Source organism: Micromesistius poutassou (genome assembly GCF_964030765.1).
Source record: "Micromesistius poutassou genome assembly, chromosome: 18".
Classification (NCBI taxonomy): domain Eukaryota; kingdom Metazoa; phylum Chordata; class Actinopteri; order Gadiformes; family Gadidae; genus Micromesistius; species Micromesistius poutassou.
This window is the reverse complement of record NC_140288.1, coordinates 13,201,105-13,226,980: the sequence shown is the minus strand read 5'-3', so window position 1 is coordinate 13,226,980 and position 25,876 is coordinate 13,201,105. Positions and strand designations below refer to the sequence as shown.

At 44.5% G+C, this 25,876-nt stretch overlaps 2 protein-coding genes across 2 annotated transcripts; both read left to right on the top strand.

The window, feature by feature from the left end:
* Positions 1-114: 114 nt before the first annotated feature.
* Positions 115-4,828, top strand: zc3hc1 (zinc finger, C3HC-type containing 1; the record flags this gene model as incomplete). Its single annotated transcript, XM_084483347.1, has 10 exons — positions 115-248; positions 965-1,064; positions 1,263-1,413; positions 1,515-1,598; positions 1,779-1,906; positions 2,255-2,394; positions 2,509-2,827; positions 3,022-3,210; positions 3,469-3,681; positions 3,937-4,828. 10 exons carry the CDS (start codon positions 115-117, stop codon positions 4,006-4,008), a joined length of 1,530 nt encoding a protein of 509 aa, XP_084339473.1. The 3' UTR covers positions 4,009-4,828.
* A 551-nt stretch (positions 4,829-5,379) lies between these two features.
* LOC311363379 (ubiquitin-conjugating enzyme E2 H-like) lies at positions 5,380-24,119 on the top strand (the record flags this gene model as incomplete). Its single annotated transcript, XM_084483323.1, has 6 exons — positions 5,380-5,588; positions 20,029-20,105; positions 22,524-22,598; positions 22,714-22,753; positions 23,550-23,602; positions 24,079-24,119. Exons 1-6 carry the CDS (start codon positions 5,536-5,538, stop codon positions 24,117-24,119), a joined length of 339 nt encoding a protein of 112 aa, XP_084339449.1. The 5' UTR covers positions 5,380-5,535.
* Between the last annotated feature and the right edge of the window lie 1,757 nt (positions 24,120-25,876).

Sequence of the window (25,876 nt, the reverse complement as noted above, 5' to 3'; positions counted from 1 at the left end):
AGTTGGGGACATTGTGTTCCCGTCTGATGGACACGTGGAGTGGAAGGAGGAACCCGAGACAACACTTCACACAGCTCACTTTTCCCGGGGAAGAGTTAGAAGCTAGCACGGATCATGGCGACCCTCAGCAGTCGTGGGGTTCGACTTGGAAACTCAAACCGAGAAAAGTCTTCATTTACTTCTCCGGAGAAAGTGCGAGAGCTCCTCAGTGAAGGCGTTTCTTCCACGGACGGGACTTCTATCAATAGGTATCAAATCTAATGCGAGGTCTGAAATGAAAGGACGCAGAAGTTGGTGTTAGCTAGTTAGCCTGTCTACTGCTAAGCAAGCAGCCCGCATCAGTGCAAGTGAAGATGGCATTTTCAGAGATGCATGGAGGCTGTATGCCCCATGTGTTCTAGTGCGGTCTGCATCGTTGTTGATACACGTTAGCAACAGTGTATTCGTTTAGGAAGAGTTGTGTTCATTATGCTGTCAGTTCGGGGCACATGCAGAGAACACAAAATGATGAATGATTTGAACCCTTGATTCGAATGAATGCACATTTACTCGTGTGATTTATTATTTTATTGTAAAATATTTATTTATCTTTAATCGACATTTAGAATACAAATGCAGATCGGATGATGACAGATCATTTATGCCTTTGGAGGAATGTAGAAAGGCTGAGTTAAAAATCATTACATATGCATGTGTAGATTCAGATCCTTTCATTGATAAAAAACAAACAAACCCGTATACTAGGCCTACTTTAAAAAGCCCTAGCTCATTCTTGATCAAACGTGTATCGGATGTACATGTACTCAAAATGATATCGGTTAACAATGACTTCACAACTATATAGTAAAAAAGAAAGACAGTGAAACAAAAAAAAACATTGAGACAACATTTAGGAATGCCGTAAGGAAGAACTATTAAGGATTGAATGTACATTTGAGATGTTTTCTGTCTATATTCATTTCAGCATACAAGGGAACTTGACATTTGTGGAACCCAGCACTACTCCAGCAACTTGTGTGGCAACCAACGAGGCAGCCTTTCTCTCCCGAGTGGAGTCCTTCTCCATATCCTTTGTTTGTCATTTTTCTTTTGCTGATTTTCAGAGAATAAGCAATGTGCAAGGAGGACCTATCATGGCCAAATGTTTTGGTTCATTATGGGATTTCTCAGCATTACCATTTAATATGATTCAGTCAACCCAATAATCATAATGTTTCTCATGTATTGTGCAAATGAAAGAAAGGCTTCCTTAGCTTTTGCACTGTTTGCGATGGGCAGGCAAACCACGGGTCCTCTCCCCTCTAAAGTGTGCACAATATGGCTGGATCAACGTAGGCTGTGATATGCTTAAATGCTCCAGCTGCCAGGCCTTTCTATGTGCATCTCTATCACCGACTTTGGACTTGGAAAAATGTGAGTAAAATACTATGGCTAAACATGACTAATATAGCCAATTTAGAGCTAAGTTGGGTGTTTGAGATCTTATGAGTCTTATCTTTTCTTTCCCATCAAAGATGAATCCCGCATTGCAGAGATCTCGAGACAGTTGCAGTCACAGCATGAAAAGTTCTGCCCTTGGCCAGACTTCCCAAGCCCCGGTAGGAGCCAGACTCATCAGAGTATTGCTCAAGGAGACTAGCGATTTATGTTGTAATTAATTAAAACTAATAGTTATTGATTTCTTTTGGTTGATCGGGTGGAGCTGTGTAGTTTCAAATTTGCTGTGTGTTTTTGAAGGTGGTTGGCCCGCTGAATGTTTAGGTTTCCTGTCGTTTCAGAGCGGTTCTGGCTGGTCCCAGCGTCGGACCCTACAGCGTTGCTTAGTGCCTTCTTGGCCCGCTTCCAGAGTGCCTGTCTCCTGGAGCAGCAGCTGCCGGCCATGAAACCAGAGCACCTAAAATCCATTGTGAGCAAGGCTTGCGTACCATGTCTATTAAGCTTGTATTGATGAAAAATGAAGGATATCTTTGTCCAAATTGGAAAAAAATTACCATTTTCACAGAGATTCACACACATTGCTGACCAATAATGTGTATCCTACGATGTGAAAAGGATCCATTAAGAAAGCAATCCCTGACCGGTGGTTTCAATAATCAAACGTTTTTGTTAACCTTTTTCTTGTAAAAGAAAAAGTAGCATACCGCATTTTTTTCACAAGACATTTGAAGCAGTACCCTGTTTAAATTGAAGAGTGACTAATTCCCTTTAACTTCCTGCATTGGCCATGTTTTAAAGGGGGTATGTTTTCTTGCAGTCTCTAACAGAGGATGTGATCAGCATTCTACTGCACCTCATTGAGGAAGAGCAAAAGAAACGGGGTGCGGCTCATTCGGCTGATGCCCTGGCAATCCAGGTGGCGGCCTGTATTGTTTCTCTCTGTGGCTGGGCCGCTAGGTGAGTGCATTTTGGCAGTAGTGACCTTTTTCTCTAGATTCATGTGAGACCTTGAGAACTCGCACACAAAACCCAGTGTTTTTGACCACCCACCTATCCTCTTAACCTCCCCAGCCCAGCTCTGAAAGCCATGAGTCTGCCCATCCTCACCTGCTCCTTCTGCATGCGCAAAGTGGGCTTGTGGAACTTTCACCAGATGGAGGGCACCGTGACCGAGGATGAGACGTTTTACAGCAGCCCCAGCCCGACCCCAACCCCTACACATGCACCGGGCCAATTGTTGGGGGCAGCAGTCGCTCAGGAGGGCCCGGGGGACCAGTCTGTCACTTCCCCAATGCCCACCACCACCTCCACCCCCACCACCGCCACCGTCACCGTCACCACGCCAAGGCGCATGGGGCTAAGGAGCCAGGACACCACACGCTCAGATCAGGTAAGGGACGACTGTAAAATGTTTCTATGCTATAGGGTGAAGTTTCTGTGACACAAGTTAAACAGGAAAGATGTGTTTACGAGGAACTCCCATTCATGTGATTCTTTGCAGGAGTTTCCTTTTTGTTTTGTGTGCGCATTTTCTCCCCACACACTCCCCAGTTAATCTGGTGTTTCTGGTGGATTTTCCAACAGGTTGAAAGCCCCCTGTCTACCTCACTGTTGCGTTCCCGCAGCAAGGACTCCCCAGGCCCCAACGAGGAGCCACAGAGTCCCTTACCCAAGGGCAAGAGGCAAGCAGCTGGTCGTGGTCGGGGATCCGACGGCACCGCCAGTCCCATAAACACTCCGAAACGCGTCCGGCTCTCCTCAGCTGGTGGCCCCGTAAGTGGCAGTGCCATAAATGTTGTATTCACACAATCACAACAATTGAACCATGTCAAAATGATGGGCCTCTATGTGTTGAAAGTGTTGTTGATTTTAATTTGTATTGTGTTATGGCCTACATGATAATGGGTGTGTGGACATTATAGTTCAGTTCACATTGGCTTCAGACCTGAGGCTCTGTTAAAAGGATGATTTTCTTTACCTCTTTGATTGGACAAATATGCTTTCAACCATTTTTCTGAATTCTCCTTTCAGGATGGGCCTCTACAAAAGAATGCATTTGACCCACTGGCCCAACACAGAGACTGGTGCCCCTGGGTCAACGTGGTGAAGGAGGACACTAATCGAGGAGCCATCCCCCTGCTTGAGAAAGACTCTGTGCTACATCAGCAGGGCTGGAAGGCCGCGCTGGACCTCCTCATGCCAATGAAGAAGAACTCCAACCCATCAAAGGGCAGTCCCGCACAGGCAAGTGTAGGACTTTGTCGTTTCACCTAAAGTCATGTGACGATATGCTTCAAACTAGAATGTTCTCTATCCATAAAGCATACCATAATACTTTTTAAATTTATATAGTAGTGGAAAGAGGACATGTGTAAATTAACAACATTCTATCTCCTCCCCAATTCAGTTTTTGTTGGATATTATACGTCGGCATAAAGTGCTGTATCTTTTTGTTTTGATTCTTGAGAGCTAACCATTTGTCACGTCTTTTTGTTCCAGTGTCCTCAAGACAAGTCTAAAAGGGTGTTCGCTATATTCCGTCAGTGGCAAGTATCCACACCATCTCAGTAACGCCTTGTCACCTTTATACATGTTCCAACACTCTTTGGATCTTTCCCACTTTGTGGTACAGAGTTTGTAGAGGCTGAGGGGACTGCCCCCTTACTCGATTAAGTGTCATAATGCCAACTGAAGGGGTGTGGGTGTTCCTAGTCAAAGGTTGGCTGGAGCAGTCTCAGTTGGAGGGTTTTTGTCGAAAGGATTATGTTTTCTGTGAACTTAGTGAAGTGTCTTATTGTAGTGCATGGATGACAAGAGGGATGTGAAAAGACTATGTCGCACGATAAGAAGAGCACATCTGATAATACTTGGAACGGGCTCCAGTTTTCACCAGTCATGGAATCTATCATTTACCTCGCAATGACTCCTGCTCTGGTACATCCATCCCGAGATGTATCGCTTTCTGGATTTCTATGAAATGCTGAACAAAAAAAAGCATCCATACTTGTGACAAAGTCATCCTATGGCTTCACACTGGATTGAAAAAACACGTTTACCTTCGATATAACTCTTGAGCAAAGGGTAATCGTGAACATACATTTAACAAAAGCTGTGAGGATTTCTTGGTTGGCTGTACCCTGTTATCTTTACAGCTAGAGTTAAGACTAGTGATCTTTTTTTTATTCTTGCATAAATGTTTTAACAAGGTTTAACAAATGATGGTTTAACAAATGATGTGCCAGAATAACTTAACCATACTTTAAGGTTTTACTTTTATTGTGTGTAATGGTATTTGGTCCTTACGTGATTTCCTCTCATTGCGAATGCAGTCTTTTTTTCTTCTTTTTTGTTTAACCATGCATGTACTTTCACCTGATTTTCAAGGGTTTTAATAAAATGCATTCGTACAATTTTGGAAATCTGTCACATTACTTTTCTTCTGCAATATCTCCCATTTCAAATTGGACTCAAAGTGAAAGCAAAACGTTTAATCTGTATGAAATGTTTCACTGAACTTAGTCCTTCACTACAATACTAGTTAAAAAAAGAAAGGACATATCTTGTTTAATGTCATTCAAACTGCATCATCCCAAAGGTATCATTGTGCTAATCATTGTATTTGGTTAATACATGTTGTAGGCCTACATGTTTGGCTGACAATTAAAGGGTTGCAAGATCATTTTAAACACCTTCAACATCTGGTATTATGTCAAAAGGGTCCTGTGGAAATATGGAAGCCAGTAGAGTGTTTCAGGCCTTCTCGTGATGCGATACAAAACAGTGTCCTTTGGTTGGTTGTTTTTCAACAAACTCATGACTATTGGATGGACTATAAAAAACTACAAAATGTTGGTCGCACTCATATGACGCAGTACGCGGAGGGATCGGAGCTTGTGTCAGAGAACTGAACGATAGGAAACACAGCACAGGTCCACTGTTCGCTAGTGCTGAGGACACGGACTCCACCGTAGGGACGTTTCGCTGGAGACATCGAAGGCAAATGTTAACTTTCGGATAATACCTTTAGCTAGACTATCTAGCGTTTTAGGGGCTGGTTTTCCTTTATACATATTGGTGTTCTACAACGGAACAGCAGAAATGTCGTCTCCAAGTCCGGGTAAAAGGCGAATGGATACGGATGTGGTGAAACTGTATCCTTTCTGAACATAAACAACACTTAATCGCTGTCGAATGAACTAACCTATATGCTTGTGTTTCTGTATGTTGTTAAAAATGGCAGCAGCTATCCTGATACGCGTTGTGTTGTGTGCATTGCAGATGTCCAGTAAGCAAAACCCAAGTTCCATCTCCATGCTCAATGTCTAGTATTTTGATGTAAACAATATTTTGCTAGCAAAGCCTATAGTTTTCCGTGACCCCTTTCACTCGCTGCGAACCATCGGTCTTTTAGTGTGACTGTATTAGAAAAAAAGTACTGGAAAATCAATTGTTGTTGGCATTTCAAATCGCTATTGTGTTCATGACATTAGCTGACGCTACTGTACGGAGAGTCAGAAAGATTCCAGCCCCCTTGTTTGCGCTATTCATTTGAATGTATAATTATCTTGGTGCAGTACGAATTGCACAGATCTCCAGTGATACGCGGATTGAACGATGGCATCGAGGTCTTTCTTTGTACTGTTGTCACTGGGGGTACAACACTGGCCTACATGTTTACAGTGCTTGTTGACATAACGTATGGCTGGCTGAGGAGACTGGCTGCCTTTGTTCTGACTGTAGTGATGTGGGCTCGCAGGTACAGCGCCTGCCTGGCGCTTTGTTTAGTGAGAGTGTTGCACATCAGGTTGGTTTAAAGGTCGGCGTCTAGAAAACTTGGCTTGTCAAGCAGCTCACCTGTCAGTTTTTCTTTCTCCAATTTCATCTTCAAAATGGCCACCTCATCTTACTGTATTTTAATGTGCATAGGCATGTTGTGGAGGCGTAATTACTATGGTCACACTGAGTTGTTTTCCTGCTATTTATGGCAAGGCAGATGTAAAACGTTATTTATGGAATACAGTATTTTACATGGACTGTTTTGTTAGTATTATTGTAGTGTTATTTTTCTATATCCATTTGCCACCACTACTACTTTTCAGTGTGATTTAGTCTTCGTTCAACCAGGAACATTAAAAAGGAAGTTCACAACAATCGACCAAAGGGCCCCTTGACAGTGTTCTAGAACAGCAGTACAAACAACAAGTTGTGTTTTTGTCCCAGCACAGTGAATTGATTGGATAGCCTGTCTCTAGCTGGAAACCACAAGTAGGAGGGACTGTGTAACAGCTGACGGAATGGCTGTAATAGTCAGTCAAATATGACCAGAGAGTGGCCAGCCAGCACCAGGGAAAGGCCTTAGACTCAAAGTGATTCATTGTTGGAAAAAGGATTAGCTTCGGCCACTTTTTGTATCAGTTATTTTAAGTCCTCATGTGAAATGTTGTATTTTGTATGCCTTTTTTCCCCTCCTAATAATAAACCTTCCCAATCTTTTAGTCAAATTAGCATTGCAGTGCTATTTTCAGAATAACCAGTTTGATCCAGCCTATATATTGACAAATTGTTTCCTTTGGTCAATTATTCTGTTTTTTTGGCCTGCTGACTATTTCATTTCTTTTTTGGGCTTTAAGCAGTGCTTATTCGAGAAAGCAGTTTTTTTTTTTTTTTTCTAATCTGTTCCCTTTCAACCGGAACACTATTTCTCTCTCTCTCACACACACACATGCACACACACGCACACACAACCCAGTCTAGTATGCAACGGCTGCCGGTGATCTTAGTGGAACACAGAACAAGTGTTGTGTAAAGGATTGCAGCATATGCACGATGATACATAGATGGACAAATGACAGTGCTGCATTTTCCTCAGCTGTAGTCTTTTGGCTCTTTCCTTTGTGGCTCTCGCTTTCTGACTGGCGAGAGCAGGTTTCTTGTTGGCCACCTGTTGTGTTGAGAACCGGTTGGTTCCAACGTTGAGTGAGTGACCATGAGTGCACACTAGAAGATTGCCCTTTTTAGGAGTTTTTATTTTGGTTTTCACCCAAAGGTTAATGGATCAATATGTATGTGTGTTATTTAACCAGCCCATTGTTTACTACTGTATAGACACAGAGCGATCTGGCTTCCAATTTGAGGAACCCAAGGCCCTAGAGAGATATTTATCCCTAGAGGCGGCACTGTAACTAACAAGCCACACACACACACACACACACACACACACACACACACACACACACACACACACACACACACACACACACACATTCACAGTGTGGGGGCCGGTGTCCTTCGACATAGCTAAAAGCCCAAACTAGCACCATAGCTTTCAGACAGCAGTGGCTCTTCCCTCTTGAGTTAACAGCCAGACCCATGCCCATCAATTTGCTGGGAGGGCCGCAAGAGACCTAGGAAAACTGGAGCAATGGTCCATCAGAAAAATAATGTCATGATGTCCTTGTCCTCAACTAGTCTGGCAATAGCACTAGGTAAACAATATAATAGGCTTGTAGCACGATTCATTGCGTTAGTTAGGTCTATTCAACTACTTCCTTATGAAGGACACATTTTTAATAGAAAATGAAGGGGATACAGACAATTGTTTGAATAACTGTAGCAATTGCATCAGAACATATTTCTAATAATCTTAATATTGTGCATAAAGAGTGTTTATTCACAATGTATTTGTCTAACATAACAAATATGGCAGTCAATTCATCATCAGGTACACTGCCTGTACCTGTATTTTTATATTATGTGTTTATGTGTTTCTTTTAATCAATGAATCTCTACACCGCAAAAGATAAATACAAAACTGATGTCATTAAGACATTGAACCTTTTTGAATTCTTTAAATTCTGCTACAAGTACTATTATCATTCATTTCATTCATATTATTCAAATTAACATTCAAAATATAATAAGATAGATAAGCCATCAATCAAAACAATTGATCATGTTATTAACATTGAACAGAAATAGTATCTTCCCTAAAACACTCCATCAAAGAATCATACATACATGTACCACTCTGCTACATAATTTTTCAGATAGACAAAATGAATCACCTTATCATCAGTCAATACATCTTCAAGGACAGCTAGCATAAACAGTCTTTCACTGTTTCAGAACCAGTGAAGGGTTTATTTTTTACCAATAATCCATGCAACACAGAGAGTGGCTATGTTGCTCCTCTGTTGCTCTTTATGGCACCGAGCCATTATAGCTACCCTCTGTTAGTAAAATTACTCTGTTCTTTGATTCGACTAGCATCTGAGCCCGTCGGATATGTTCCATTGAAGTCAGAGTGATGTGTCTGATGCAGTGCCTTCGCAGTTATTATTTATTATACACTCTTCATTGAACTGGTGGTTTTCATTGTGTACCATATGCCTCTTCAATGTGGACATGGTAAGCTCTCAAAACTTTATTTTTTGATCTCAAAACTTTGCCGCAGCAGAGACAGATGTTGGAGCGTGCGAGGTGAGCAGTACGTAGCCGCGGGTCGTAGGGCGGGACGAAGTGGATAAAACTGCTTCCTACTGGCTCTCGTTTTCGCTCAGAAACAGCTTTTTCTTCGGGGAAATAGGTTGTGATATTCGGCCTGGTGTAGGTGCTTGTCCTATGTCCCTCTTTGATTCCTCAAAGGCCCGTTCCCTTTACGAATGCCGTTGCACACTAAGCCCCTTGGAATTTGAGAACAGGTCGATTACAAAAGGCTTAAGCCTATTGTGTGTGATGACACAAGCTCTTACGTTACCAGTGACCTCGTGTCTATAGGTCGTTGTCTCGCAGAAATAGTTTGGGGGGAATGATATCCCGTTTGAGTATGTAGTGCAGATGTAAATGGAATAGAAAACGTTGAATTTGACAATAGTGAGTCCTGAAATATACAACCAACTCACGCATATTGAAACGTAATACAGACAAAATGTAATGTTTATTATCATGGAGCTATGTGTCACTGTATTCATTCATACATTCAGATAGACATGACCAAAAAATGGGTTTCTTTTTTTACTGAATTTTTCTGCATTCAGTTCCACCCGTCAGCGTTCAGAACCAAGATAGAGCCCAGATGGCGGCTAGGTGAACAAATCCCTGTACATATCTTGCATGTTCTCTCTCGGCAGAGGTGTGAGGGTGATCCCTCAAAGCGACAGCTCATTACACCAGGGTATAGGGTAGGGTATATTCATTGGTGGATCTTCTTTTTTTGATACAAAATTGTGTCCTCTCTGCTGCGGCCGAAAGTCCCTGAAAAAGACAGGTTAGTGTAGCCTGTTCCAGAAAACCGAGCTGGGGGGTGTGGGTGTGGGTGGGTGTGTGCAATGTATGTGTGTGTTTCAGTCTGCTTGCATGTACCCTGGTCCCTGACTATGGCCTATTCGACCACTTAGCTTTCTCTACTACAACATTCCAGCCCTTTATGCACGGACTAGCCAATCCAATGCATTATCTCCCACTGGCCCCGGACTACATCCCTATTGTTCACCCTGGGCCTGGCATCCGGACAGCATTAACAGTTTATACACTGCTGTGTTCTCTGCTACTCTTGTACAAGAGCACCCCCCGTTGACCTCATCACAGTGTTCTGCTGCTGCATCTGGCCGAAATAGCCCAACGCTAAGCCGGTGCGAACGTCGTCGTTAGCATGTAGCATGACTATAGTATCTATAGGGCGGTGCAGTACGTGGCTAGTGGCTGAACCTGAGAGACGTACGGGTGAGGCAGAGGAGAAGAGGATAATAGGGAATGCTCCAGGCTAGAGATACAGCTGAGTGGAGCGGGCAACGACACAATGAGCTTTCAGCGTTGGCGTTGCCAATGTATTCTTATGGAGTTGGTCGGATTTTCCAAGTTCAAAGTTGAAACTATTTCAACTTTGACCTCTCAAAGCGCGTCCATTGAGATTACAGCTTTGTCTGATGTTCTAAAACCAACTGAATCCAAACTCCAACAGCATTTTTAATGCTGAAACTGAAATAGATTGTTAGTAGTTTGATGAGATAAAGGTGCTGTACTCCTGTCTGGCCCAACCTGACGTCTAGGGCTTCAATAGATGGTGCACATCATGTGTTGACCGCTTTAGGAGGGAGAGAGCAGGAAGGCTTTGCTATCATGGTGAGGATGACACATTTTCAAGGATCTTGGGCTGTGACCTTTTCACTTCTTACTCGCTCTGAAACCCAAATCCCATTTTTAGCTTTGTGGTCATCAAGGTTAATATTTAATCAGTTAGAGGAACTTGGTTAGGCCTTATCAAAGGAATAGCCCAGTTATACAGTGAGCTGCTGCGGCCATTAGGGGAATAAAATCTATTCTACGTCTATGTTAACGATGACCTCTTTTCCTCATGTTTACATTTACATAAGTGATGTTAAGCATTGGCGATTTATTTGCTCAGCATTGTTTGACTTGACTCATGTAAGTTTAATCCACCCACATACTACTCATTCCAAAATTCAAATCCAAATTCTGAGCAATCTTGTTTATCAACATTCAAAGTAGTTTCCCGGTGGTTGTTATTATTTGCATATTGTTCAAATTGCTTGGTAGAAGCAATTTTAAAAATGATTTTTTTTTTTAAATCATGTTTGCAGATGATACAATCACCTGATAAATGGTGGCTGTGAGCTCTGTCTGAATGAACCGACCCCTGGCAGCTTGACTGACAGCTCCGTGGCCCCCGGGACAGTACGAGGTGGGAGGCCCTCGATGTTAATCCTTCAATACAAAAGATGAAGCCGCACACACGCATGACTGAGTTCTCTCCCCGAAAAACAGATGGACTGAAGTTCCTGTCTTTCTCCTGTGATTCTTTTGGCTCCCCCCCCCCCCCCTTGTGACACAAGGGAGCTCAACTGGCTAATGTAGCCGGGATGGATTGTTCCTGCAGTTAAAAAAAAAAGAGAGTTCCCTTTCAGAGCTGCCAATGCGCGGTGGATGATGAAATGAGAATAAAGAGCAGAGTGAGGTTCACACTGGGCCAAGCTGGCTAGTCGTGGTGTATGGAGGCTCACTCTTAACCACAGTGAACCAGAACCAGAACCAGACCCCCCCCCCCCATGCTGCTCTTTATCGGACAGTCTGCCTCTGTGAGGCTCTCATCTGTGTCGGGTTGATTAGTCAAGGAGGTGTGTGTGTGTGTGTGTGTGTGTGTGTGTGTGTGTGTGTGTGTGTGTGTGTGTGTGTGTGTGTGTGTGTGTGTGTGTGTGTGTGTGTGTGTGTGTGTGTGTGTGTGTGTGTGTGCGCCCGTGCGCCCGTGCATGCATGCATGAAGCTTGTTAGCTCCAGTGGTGCTCCAGGGACAAATATCTATCTTAAGTAACTGTTGCCCGAATGGTAATCTTTCACCCTGAACTAAAATCCAACACTCAGAAAGTGTAGAGGAGCCCTACGGAGCCCCTAAGTGTCTATACACTGAAGTGAAGCAGTCATAGCAGTGCTGAGTTAATCAAAACGGACGCATCATTTTTTTCCTCTTTGGACGAATGATGGGCTGGATCTTTGGCCTTTACACCAGCTATATTTGTGTGTGTGCGCCTTTTGTTGTTGTTTTGCTTGTTTCTGTTCATTCGCTACGGGCTCCTCCTATACATGAGTCACTTCACTCTTTAACGTGCGTCTGAAATGTGACCTGATTTGTTGGAATCACAAGCTTTTCTCTGTTTTCTAAGAGCAGGGGCAGCCAAGTAGCATTTTTGCAAGGTGATTATCCGAGATTGTACAGGGGAGCTTTATTCATGTGTGTTCTGTGAACGATGTTGTGATGGTGTTGGTTGAAATAGCTGGTCCCATGGTAGAACAGTCTCAAAGGGGATTGTTATCCATGCGTGGGTGGGTGTGTTTGTTAGTGTGTCACTACCGTCATGTCGTTGTGCTCCAGATAGACAACATGCAATGCAAATGTTGGTTTTTATACGTAGAGAGGCCGTTAATCCTTGTGTTTTGAAGTGTACGCTAGCGTTCTGTTCATTTATTTGTTTGAAGGGGAAGCAAACAGGGACAGGAATCGTCAGGGACCTCGCGATGAGATGTTCAGATTTTTGATGGTGGATAAGATTCGTAAGCTATAGTGATTCGATATTACAATTACTTTGTGCAATTTATATTTAGTGTTGTTTAATTTCAGGGTTTGTGGTTTACTTTTATTTATTTCTTTTTAATACAACCTATTCTTGACTGAACCTGTCCAAGTTCTGCATCTGAATACGGATTCTCAAATTAACAGCTTTTTTTTCTTCCTATCACTCTGAATGAATATGAATGAGAGCTGTACGTCTTCCACCACCCAGCGAGTTGGGTTTGCTTAACGTCTCAAACAAATTTACATATGGATTTCAATGAGTCAGACCTCTCTGGGGCAGTATGTCTATTGATATGGAAAGCGTGCTCTGGGTTTCTGGGAGTGTTCTCACAGAGATACTGCACACCACGGCACCCACTCACCGCGGCTTTCAGAAACTCCAGTTATGTTTATTAACCTCATCAACCGTCCTTCCAGCCAGGCTTCTCTAACAGAGACTATTATGTTGAGTTGTCTGTCGAGATGTGTTGAGTTATCGGACCCCCCCCCCCGCATCTCCATTGGTCATTTATTGTTCGCGGAGTTCCTAACATGGTGAGAAGTCCTTGAGGAGGTGGCTTTTGTGTGTCCTGAAACGACAATGTCCTGGGCTGTTTCGAGTGCACACTGCGGCCATTGTGTCGCTACAGCAGTGGCCCTCGAGCCCGAGTCGTGTTTACAGAAATAAATCCTGTGCAGGAAGAGCTACTCCACGCTCTATCTGCCTCCCACGGTGATTCCCCCCCGGTTTCCTTAGAGTTCTCCAACACCGACTCCTTCGCCCGCAATGGATATGACCAGCCGGTCAGCTATTGAAGCTTAAGGTTTCTTAACACCTCAGTGTTTGGTGGTTGTGTTTCTTTGTTGATCGATGATGATAGCAGTGAGATAAGGGACCCTGACGGGCTGATGTCCCAAATAATGATGGTTACGCGGGGCCCGGGGGTCTTTCTAGGTGGGAGAGAGTTCCTACTCTCAGGTGAAGTGGCCTTTGTTTGGCTGTTTATAATGTCGACAGAAACGCAAGATGTGTTTTTCAGTAGAAAAAGTCTTGTTTCGACTGTGTAAGAATAGACACATTGTTTTGAAAGAGGATGAGAACGGATCCAGTGAATGAACAGAACATAATAATGTCCATGCTCCTTTCTTTAGCTTTTTGATCCAATGTCACTTGGTTCCATGTAGTTGTTTTTCTTTTACCTGTCCTACCCTGAGGCTAGAGGCTAGAAAAGCATTAGAAGCTGCAATATATTGCACAAAACATTGCATTTACATCACAGCACATTCCAAAAGCTGCGACACTGGCGTATTTTTTGGAAGTGCACGTTTTATAATGCAAATTGCACACAAATGAAACATTTGAGAACTTCCATCAATATTTTTATTCAAAGTTCAACAGCAGAGGTGTGCCCTAGTCGGGTTATCCCCTCATCGTGGTTCAGAGGTCCACTGTCCTTGCAATGCTTAACTCTGGGACGCCATTTCCCCATGTCTACCAAGAACAATTGATCTAGTCCATACACTATTATTTGGTCTACCGTGGGTTTTATTCAAGGAATAGTTTATGGCCCTTTTTTTTATGCCTTTATGGGCAGGAGAGTGGAGAGAGACAGGCAGCTTGGGTTGAAGGGTGAGAGGGAATTTCATGTTGCACAGGTTCGAAGGTTGGACTCTAACCCGGTTTGTGACGAGGTGCGACCATGTGGTGAACGCGTGGGTGGGTAGTCATTGAGCTGCTGTTTTCGTATGCATTTGTGTGTGTTTTCATAGTCAATTTTGCTAAACCTTAATAGGTCGTGCTTGTTGTTTCAGATGAGTCATCCTACTCGTGCTCAGCAGTCCGGTTAACCATGAAATACTCCCCGATGTTGGCCCTCGTTTGCCCCTGGAAAGATTAGGCCGTCCCAGACTTTAGTCAACCCAACACAAAGCTGGAGGCGAGACGCACGGGAGCTGACACGCTTTCCTTTCATTCGGGAGAGGCGTGCGGTTGTGTTGGCTGTCCCGCTACCACCGAGTCCACCTGCGTTCACTTATCAGGCCCGGCCCGGGACAGCCGGGAGGAGAGAGGGGGGGGGGGGGGGGGGGATCAGCAAGCCCATAGAGTCAGCACAGGGCGGGAGGGATCAGAGCCCGATGTCTGGATCGCATTTTGGAGCCGCTTCACATCGCTATGTGTAGCCTTGGCTTGGAGAGCACAACTGTCAGTCTTAATTCTGCCCCACAGCTTAAGCTTTTTTGACCTAAAGCTCACTTTACATAAGCAGCAGCAACTGGTGTGCTTGCTGCATATCACATACAGTTTGCAAGTCTTGGTACATATTCAGTCCTGTTAAGCTAGCTCATTAACAAGTTGTCAATGCATTGTTTTTTCCTCAGCACTATTTTTTTTTTTTTTGAAGTGGCCGTTGTTATTGTTTAATTATTGACCACCCTTGCAGCCTTGCGATGAATGGTGGGGAGCAGAGAGAGCGTTTGAGAAGAGTAGGTCAGTGGGCTGGGTGGCAGGGAGGGGACGTTTTGAGCTGATTTAATCTCCCTCCCCAGAGAGCGGCTGACCCTCTGCGTCCTGTAGCCAGTTGGGACAGTTGCTGCTCTTCTCCAGCAGCCCGGGATCATCTGAGACGGCAGTCCTGCTCAGCATAGGAGTCTCCGTGATCAACGCACGCCACATGTTGTTAAAACACAAACACACACACGCAGACACACACACATACAGATAAACACGCACGCACGCACGCACGCACGCATGCACACACACACACACAATCTTTTCATATATGTGAATAACATGTCTGCTGTGCACATGAACATAGGGCTGTATATTGCTTTGCCTTTACACACATACAAATTTAAACACACTAATTTCATTGGTTGAAGATACAACCACCATCTTGGAAAGTGTGTCTTTTAAAAATTGCCCAGCTCAGAGAGGTATTTGGCCCGACAGACAGACAGACAGACAGACAGACAGACTCATTCATTCACACACTCAAACAGAGCAAGTTGAATGCAAAGCTTAGAAGTAAAGATGTTGGTGGTGGTTAGTCTTTTACACTTTCCCCCATTTCGGGGCTAGAAAGCGTTTCTCTTTTCACCTTTTTCCCTTTTGTCTAATGGAGCTTCCACTGAGGTCTGTCTGCTCTACCTCTTTAGAGGCAGATGCCCGTCTTGGGTATTTTCCTTTGATGGCGAAAACCCTTCAGTGGTCTCGTCCTGTGGATGGCTGCTGTATTCTCTTTACCTTTCATCTGCGAGACCTTTTCATCGTGCACTGTTCGGCCAGGGACTCTGCAAGAGTGTGAGTGTGTCACTTTTTTTCATTTTTTATTTGTATGAATAAGAAAAATTGACAGCTGGCTCAAAATCCATTGCCTAATTACAGAAGGCAACTCATGCAGTGTTGCTGCTGAATTAAAATAAAACACGTGTCTATCAAAGACAATGTAGAGTGGATGAAATCTGTGGGGCTTCAACCGCAGTTGGCAGACGGCAAGGTATTCTGTATTCTCAATTCATGGTGTGTAAACATTTTGTCTTGCAACTAAGCAGAACGTCTGACGTCTTCTGTGCTGACAGCCATTGAATAGCCGTGTGTGTGTGTGTCTCTTCAGCATCTACTTTATTCCTTCCCTTATTTTTATTGGCACTCTTCAGTGCACTCCTGTGTCTGATGTTGCCCTCACAAACTACATGTATACACCAATCCACCAGGATACATAAGTACATATCTTTATGTTTTTAAAAACTCCTGCCGCTCAAGAGTGGTGAGGTGAGTGGTGAGTTATGTTGCGGCAGGAACCACATTGTTTGACAAAGTGCTGTTTATGAGGTACCATCGTGTTTATTTGGGTCCATATTTAGCAAGACGGGATATTTTTAGCGTGTGGGGTCATAGTGGGATAGTGGCCTCAAAAGGGCAAAACTCATAACTGCAATGACTCCAGACTTAAAAGCATGTATTATAGTATGTTTGTATGTATTCATATTTCATATGCAAGTGGATTGCATAGGGCCAGTTTAAACAGCCTTCAGATATACAATATACCATTTATAATGTATTATATTAATGTAAACCGACAATTGACCTAGCGCTGTCCTTGGTTGGTGTGTGTTTATTCTACGCCTACGTCTCAGAGTTGTCCTCCTCTCATCCATTTGCAATCGTTCAGTTTTGACAGTGGAAGCTTTCACAGGCGCTAGCAGAGTGAGTCGCCGTCATTTAGTCTTATTCCCCTCGTGGGCTCCTGCTGCCTTTTAAACCTCCACATACACCTCCATATACGTACATCAAACAACCAATTGGCCCCCAGTTTGAGGCTGTCATCGGGACATGGTGAATGGCCAAAGTCTCCTCGGGTTTTAATTGAATCGCTCCTGTGGCCGATTCACCGAACACACAACGGCCAAATAGAGAAAAGAAGGAAAAGGACAGAGGAGTCCTATTATTAACATGTCAGTGGGGTGGTGGTAGGGGGGGTGGTGCAGCCCTGGTTGGGTTAGTAATTGGTGTGTTGGGGTAATTCAGTCCATTCTAAACAAGTGACAGTCTAGTGGACATTGATGGGGCAGCGGGGTGCTGCAGACACGCCAACTCTCCCCGAGTACATGCCCTGTAATGCTCACCTCTGTATTCTGGTGGTCCTGATGACCGATGAACCTATGTGCTTCCGGTGTGTACATACTGAGAGGAGTTGTGGGCATTTTAATGAGCTTAAGCTTGTGGTTATACTAGGGCTGGGCGATTTAAATCGAATTTTGATCGCGATTTCGATTTCAGAGTGAAACGATCACCAAACTAATATAATCGAGTTGAAACGATTAAAAAATTATAGAAATTGCAGAACAGCTGGATTCATATCTGGACTTTATTTTCTATTTGACCATTCTGTGTATATTTTTAAGGGGAAATTTCGAAGTTCTCATTTACAAAGTGTTTTTTTTTTGGTGAGAAATTATGAATGAATGCATTATGTTTTCAAACTCCAAAATAATCGTTTGAATAATCGAGATTTCAATATTGACCAAAATAATCGTGATTATGATTTTTTCCATAATCGAGCAGCGCTAGGTTATACCATTGTAGGCTGATGTTGGGCATGGGCTTCATCGTGCACGGCTATCGATAACATTGCGAAGCTGTCTGAACATTGATAAAATGTTGGCTTGCCCATATCTGTACAGCCTGTGTAATGTAGCCCGTCGTAGGGATGGGTTCGGAGCCAAGAACATTGACCATACACGCCAACCTCTAACTGAGTGTTCTCTAACTCATACTGTATATACAGTATGCTGTTCCAACCACCAACCCTCTTTGTCAAAGATATGCAATCTTTCCTTGAGTGTTTAAACAGGATTTGACGCACCGTCACATACTATGTGGACATGGTACCCTCACAAGAATCTTGGACATGCTAAACGAGCTGCAGCAGAGTGTAAACAACCGAGCAACTGGAATGTACTGTAGATTAGGGGTGTAAATATTAATTATTAATCGATTTGTATTGAATAATCGATTATATATATATATATATATACGATTCGATGCATCGATTCTTCCGCAAGAGTATTGATTATTTAATTATTTATATTATTATTTTTTTTACAGTGAATAGGCTAATTGCCATAATAGACCTGCACAGTAAGCACTAAAGTGTGTATAGATTACTGTTTCTGTATTCTCAATAAAAGGCAAATGATTAATTTTTTTGTTGATTTATTTGATAGATATTATATTAATAGATATAATGTAAAAAATATTTAGAATCTAATCGTATCGTGGGGAAATTCTGAAGCATCGCAAATAATCGAATCGTTGGCTTAAGAAATCGATATCGTATGGAATCATCATGAAGGCTCCGATTTACACCCCTACTGTAGATCCACCTTAAGGCTACGCTGCAGGCTCGTCTAGTGGGGTACGCCCACGTACTACTCGGACCAGGCAGGCAGGTTGGTTGTTCCAGAATGTGATCAGGCTTGCAATAGGGTCAGGGAGTGTCATTACGTTGGTTGGTTCGTACATACACTCAGCCTGGCTGGACCCTTGTTAGTTGGTTTCACCCTGTTGAGCCGGGAGTGGGATCGCTCCAGGGAGAGTTTCTGTGTACGCTCAGACGGCGGCACACATCCCTGGAGGAAGCTGGAGGATTCTGTGTGCCCTGCACAGATCCAGCCCAAGCTTAAAATAACCCTTGATTCGATTTAACCCTGTGAGGGTCAGCACCGCCACTAATGACACGCACACAAGTGCACGCACGCACGCACGCACGCACGCACGCACGCACACGCACACACACACAGAGTCCCGTCAGGGCACTGACAGAAGCCAGCTTCTGTGCTACGCCGTAGCACAGAAAAGAACTGTTGGTTTGGTCTGTTGTACCCATTCCTCTTGGTTCTCCCTCCTACCTTTTGTGTGGTCACCTTTATTATGTTGTGTTCCACCAGCTGTCTCTCTGCATTTTTTGCTTATATTTCAGGGTTTTGCTGTTTTTTTTGTTCTCTCTAGCGCACCCTCCCTCCCTCCCACCACCCCCCCCCCCCCCCCCCCCAGGAGATTATCTCCTTATGATGACTGTAGAGGGATAAGTCTCCAGGACATACGCGTGGCAGTAATACCGGAGGATGCATTCACGTGAAGGGTGGTGATGCTCTTTTGAAGGCAAATCCATACCCTCAAAATGGTCCTGAAAACCAACGGGTGACACTGTGGGTTACGACAGCATTTGACCGTGGCAACACAGCGGCGTATATTGGTAAAGAGGTAGAGGCAGTACAGCCTTTCCAAGCTCAGCAATCGCTTTGCACGGTCCCGAGTCACAAGGCTATTTCCTGCGAATGATTGCGAAGATGTGTCATTCGCGACTCAAGTGTTGTTGTGACAGAGTCAGAACCTTCTCATTAACACCCTCTGTTCTATTAACGTTGTTTTTACAGCACTTTGGCGTACTTTAGACAGCCAATTAACTAGCCCATAGAGATCATCATGCTTCTGCTGGGTCACGTTTGCCTTTCTGCATTCTTAAGAAAGATGATATGTAAAAAGGCTTTCCACTGATTACACAGGGCGACCCGTGTTGTGTTATTACCTCAAGGTTGTACATTGACACCCATTGCTTTAGCGAAGAACATCATTCAACAGAAAAAAGCTGTTGCAAATCTAACAGTTGTTAGATACCGTCTTATTTCAGAGAGAGGCTTGAGATTTAGTTTAGTTTACAGATAATTGGAACGTAGCAAATTATTCATGTGTGTGTGTGTGTTTTCATTTTTGAGAACATTCCTATTCCCAGGGCTGGGAACGGTGGGGGGGTTATGTAGATGTTGTTATTCATTCATTTCTCACCTTGGTAACCATGAGTACTCTGAGTGATCAGATGAAAGAATCACCAGGGAGACGTCCTAAATTAGTTCCAAATGTGTCGTGTTAGTGTGTGGATGTGTCGTGTTAGTGTGTGGATGTGTGTGTTAGTGTGTGTGTGCCTGTGTGTTCATGTGTCCTGTTCCTTAACACACATTTCCAGCATCGAGAGCAAGCATGAAGTCACCATCCTCAGCGGACTCAACGAGTTTGTAGTAAAGTTTTTCGGACCTCAAGGCAGTAAGTGTTTCTTTTTCTTCTTCTTTGGTTCATTGGCTTTGTTGTGTTTGGGTTCAAAGGTTTGGCTACACATTAGGTTGTCTTTAGTAATTCCAGGTAGTGTGTACTGTGTAAATAAGCATGTAACAACATGTAACACACCATGTGGTTAGGGGTTCGGAATAAGCTTCTTTCACGCCTAGTTCCCGCAAAATGACATTTTACACAGAGGCTAAAATAAACGCTATTGATTTTCACTCTTCCCACATGAAGCTACATTCACATAGCATATGGAGGTGGTGGTATAGGGTGGACTGAGAGGAGCTCCATTATGTTGGAATCTGTCCAGTCTCCAGCGATCCTTGAAAAAAGGAGCTTGTTTGCACACAAAATAAGCTGTGTTGATATTGCTATCGAATCAACCGAAAAGCATTGGCGTAAACTGTTGCGGATTCATTTATGGCATCAGTGGAGTCTTGTGATTGGCTCTCTCGCTGACGGCGTCTTATGTCCGACGGACATGCCGTGCCTCTCCCAATGTTCCTGCTTTAATTCACAACGCTGCCGTATCTGCAGCAATTAGGCAATGTCCCTAGGTCTTGAGCCGGCAAATTGGCGTTGCAGATTTTCTGGAACAACAACCCCTGTTCCCATTTACATGTAGAAAAGGAGGGAAAGACGTGTGAAAGAGGCTATTGACGAAAAAGCGTGTTCCACACTACCCTAACTACACCATGTAGGGTTAGGGTTACAGGCTGTTCCATCATTTGAACACATATGGGGGTACATGTGGTCACATTGCTTACTACAAGTGTACTTACTTTGTTTGACTTGACTTTGACTTGACTAGACTGTAACAAGGACAGTGTAATGTTCACGTGTTACAAAACATTCAAACTGATTTTGCTTATTTTTTTACCAACATATTATCGTGACCCCTAACCTTTTTTATACAGTGGAAAGGCAAAAGGGTGGTTTTCATATCCAGAATGAGTTATTTGGGGGGGGAATTCCAAAGTCTTCCTTTCAATCTCATCCGCAGCGCAACTCCCTTTCCTCATCCGACCTCAAACAAAGCATTCCGAGTTCTGGAACACATTCCAGGACGCGTCGCCGTGAAAACGGAGCATAACGTTCCATAAGGTTATCGGAGGCATCAGCAGAGCCCCTCGAGCTCCAGAGGACCGACCGCAAAGGAGGAAGCGAACCCCAGAGGAAGCGAGCTGTCCTGTGTCAGGCCGCTCTGACGGGTTCACCGGGGTGGATCAGGGGAGCGTAGACCACTTCCAGAGGGGTTTCCGTCTCCACAAAGCGTAGAAAAAGAACAGACGGTTTTAGTGGAGTGCACAACGGGGAACGGCAGGAAATAGCTCTCCTTCGTGGCGGAGTTTTCAACATCTGTGTGGGTGTGGCAGATGTTGGGAGATATGCTGATATGCGTCTTTATTGGGCAAACCGTTAACAGGCCTTCTGAAATCGGTTCCGCCGATTTTCCGATATGAAGAATATTTTCCGACACCCCTTGGAGCTCCTTGTAACCTGTTCGTTTACGTACTAATGTGTGCACGACGTGCACGCGCACGTGCACGCGGCAGGCCACGGGGCTCCAGTTACGCAGATTTATTTTGGGAGACCGGAACATTCTGTACCCGTGTGTGTGTGTGCACGCATGCACACACACACATGCACACACACAGGCCCACACACTGCCTATATGGAATCACACTTGTCTTTTCCTCTTATTCCGGGCCGTCAGACCCAACTGATGATGAAGAAGCAGTCATCTGAGGAACTCAACCAAAGCTAAAATACATCACTTCAAAGAATCTGAAAAAAGGAACCTTCGTGAGGGGCGGTGCTGGCGATCTATTTTTGGACAGAGAAAGAGTGCCGAAAAACATCAGAGCGCACAAAACTATTACAAATTCCAAGTATACCAAACTACCACAGCATCAAAGTGTATAAATACGGTGGAAATACGGACTCTGGCTATACGTCTGATGTCCTGGACATGAAGTGAGTCTGATGGCCGACCTGTTTGACGAATCCTGACGTACTGTCGATCACGCTTGTTTCTTCCTCTCCTCCTTCATGCTTGTCTCTCTCTCTCTCTCTCTCTATCTATCTATCTATCTATCTATCTATCTATCTATCTATCTATCTATCTATCTATCTATCTATCTATCTATCTATCTATCTATCTATCTATCTATCTATCTATCTATCTATCTATCTATCTATCTATCTATCTATCTATCTATCTATCTATCTATCTCTCTCTCTCTCTCTCTCTCTCTCTCTCTCTCTATATCTATATCTATATCTATATCTATATCTATATCTATATCTATCTCTATCTCTATCTCTATCTCTCTCTAACAATGTTATATTCTTCTCGTGGCATCACCTGTGTTTTGTGTTCTGCTTTCTCTCGCCCAGCGCCGTATGAGGGCGGCGTGTGGAAGGTGCGCGTCGATCTTCCCGACAAATACCCGTTCAAATCACCATCGATAGGTAGGCCTCCGCCCGGCGTCCGCTTTGGGTCTCCCTGGTTCAAGGCTAGTTGCCGTGTGTCTCCATCCACTGCGCCGTGTCCCACTTCAGTCTTCTCTCTGCCTCTGCTTTGCAGGATTCATGAATAAGATCTTTCATCCCAACATCGACGAAGCGTAAGTGCCATGCATTTTGAGGAGCCATTGTTATGTTGGCTGTTTTTTTTTTTTTTTTTTAACACATGAAATCAATGATTGCAGAAGCCGTAATAGATGGTGTTGATAATGGCACAAAAAGGCCAAAAAGACAAAAAACCCTTATCTCCCACATCTCATTCTAAAGAAACAACATAGATAGACAGAACAAAATAGATGTAGCGGTCAGTTTGGACGGTGTGCATTCTCTCATGAAGCGAAGGCCCTCATCATGTTACAGGACAGCAGAGTAAAGACTGCAGTGCCTCCTCCCACAGCTCTACACCTACATGGTGTGACGAGTAGTGAGTTGAGCAGATACCTGCCGGTGCCAATAGTGATCTGAACGCCAACCTCTAAATCATAAAGCGCACAGCCGTGGCAGGACAGATACGAGATAATAAACTGTGAAACAATACCGTTCTCGTTCTCGTTCTCGTGTGTGTGTGTGTGTGTGTGTGTGTGTGTGTGTGTGTGTGTGTGTGTGTGTGTGTGTGTGTGTGTGTGTGTGTGTGTGTGTGTGTGTGTGTGTGTGTGTGTGTGTGTGTGTGTGTGTGTGTGTTTCATTTGTACGCTCTGGGCTTTAATACCTGCTGCGTTGGGGCTGATATCAGACACCAGTGTATGATGCGTCCTGCTTGTCCCATACATTGCTTGTTGACTCAATCTGTTGCCGGGTTGAGGCGGTTGAATGCGTCAACATGCCTCTGGCCACATGCTTCTCCTGATGCGTCACCGCCGTGTGCTCCCCTCCCTCTCTCCTCCCTCTCTCCTCCAGGTCAGGGACAGTGTGCTTAGATGTCATCAACCAGACGTGGACGGCGCTTTACGGTAGGCGTGTGTGTGTGTGTGTGTGTGTGTGTGTGTGTGTGTGTGTGTGTGTGTGTGTGTGTGTGTGTGTGTGTGTGTGTGTGTGTGTGTGTGTGTGTGTGTGTGTGTGTGTGTGTGTGTTGTGCGAGTGTGTGAGTAACTCTGCCATGGTATGGTAGGAGGCATTGATGTGCATCATATCTGTACGTATTACTTTACACGATTTGTTTGACTCAACAAAACCTTGTTCTACGCGATGCAAGCGCGTACATGCAGTGTGTGCTAGCCTGTGCATGTGCTAGCCTGTGCATGCAGCGTATGTTAGCGCGTCCATGCAGCGTATGCTAGTGTGTGCACGCAGCTTATAATAGCGTGTTTGTGTAGCTTATGCTAGCTTGTGCACGCAGCATATGCTAGTGTGTGCACGCAGCATATGCTAGTGTGTGCATGCAGCATATGCTAGTGTGAAAATAGCATATCCAAAGGTGTGCATGCAGAGTGTCCTAGAGTCCTGCAGTGGCTTGAGACACTGGCCTGACACCGGCCCTAATCCACTTAATCAGGACGTGAAGGGAGAACTAATGAGCTAATACCTTTTTAACCTGTAGGGTCACGATACATTTTCCCTGTCAGCAATGATTCAATGTCGGCAAGACTCCGAGCGAGAGACACTAAGCGAGAGGGAGGGTGAGAGAGGGAGGGAGGTAGGGAGAGAGAGAGAGGGAGGGAGGGAGAGAGAGAGAGAGAGGGAGGGAGGGAGGGAGGGAGAGAGAGAGAGAGAGAGAGGGAGGGAGGGAGCGAAAGCAATTCGTATGCTCATAATGGCAAGTCAATGCTTCACTCTGTCTCTTATGCTGGTCTCTAATCTTCCCATTGTCCCCCCCCCAACCCCCGCCCATACACCACCTTTACACCATCACTCACTCTCTCAGGCATTCCCTCCCTTGACACCTTGCCATGGCTCTTCCTCCTTTTTATATAGCCCATTCATTTGTTGACGCACGCACGCACGCACACACACACACACACACACACACACACACACACACACACACACACACACACACACACACACACACACACACACACACACACACACTCTCTAGTCTGGCCTAACCGTTGAATAATATGAATGGCCTTGTGAGGATATGGTTGGCAGATGTGCTCCATTCATTCCCTCTGGGCATCCTAAGGTACGGCTGTCTCACTGTGGAGGTGGAAACCCAAAATGGTGTCTTTGATTACACTTGGCTCAGAATCATCTCGCCGCTGTTTGATTTGGTGAAGCGTCATTTGAGCTGAAAGAACGCTGTATGTGAGTGATTTTCACTCCCGTGGTTGTGTTTGTGTCGAGGGGCTGGGGAATATTAAGCAGTTTATCATATGCGCACTCAGGAATATTCAGAATCCTACTGATAAGAATCATCTCTGACGCATTACGTTGGGCTATATGGAAATGCAAGGCAGGACGTCAGACCCAGCCTTTTCAAACACAAGCCCTGTTAACATTTCACTCCCCGTTCACGCTCCATTGAGAGTCGGAAGAACAGAGACTACACTGGACCTGAAGTCCCGCGACCTTCGCGGTGGCGCGGCGTCAAATTAATTTCCCGTCGATGCGAAAGGCGATAGACGATGATTCGCCATCATCCGCCGGGCTTCTTCTTAATTAGATCTTTTGTTCCAGTCCTCCCTTTGTCCCCTGGACCGCAGCTGCTCTGGCCCGCCTCGGTCGTTTTTAAAAGGCCTCCGCGTGGAACGGAGCCAGAGAAGAGTTAACCGGAGAGTGTCGACGCGCCACGTTCCCAGCACAGCGTCCGTTAAACCCCCGCCAGATCTCTCTTTGCCGTCATCAGGCTTTTTTGTCGCTTCTCCTCCCATTTTATCTCATCTTTCTTTACGGTGCGTTTTATGGGGCCCGACAGTGACACCCGGTAGACGGATGCAAAACTGCGGTTTTCTGCCCCAGCTCGAGCCTCGGGCCCCTGGGGCACTGCGACGCCTGGGCGTCATGGTTTAGACACACGCCCTACCGTTTGAACAGAGCCCTCAAAAACAAACTTTTTAAGATTTCTTTCACCACATGACCTCCATCCCTTCTCTCCCCTTCCTCCTTTTTTTTAAAAATCTTTTTACTAATATACGTTCTTATTAAATTATTTAAACTTTGTTCACTCTGTAAAGCGTCTTTGAGTATCTAGAAAAGCGCTATATAAATCCAATGAGTATTATTATTTAAAGAGCAACTTGGAGGTTGGTGTCCAGTTTAATGAATAGAAAAGTATGTATAGATAT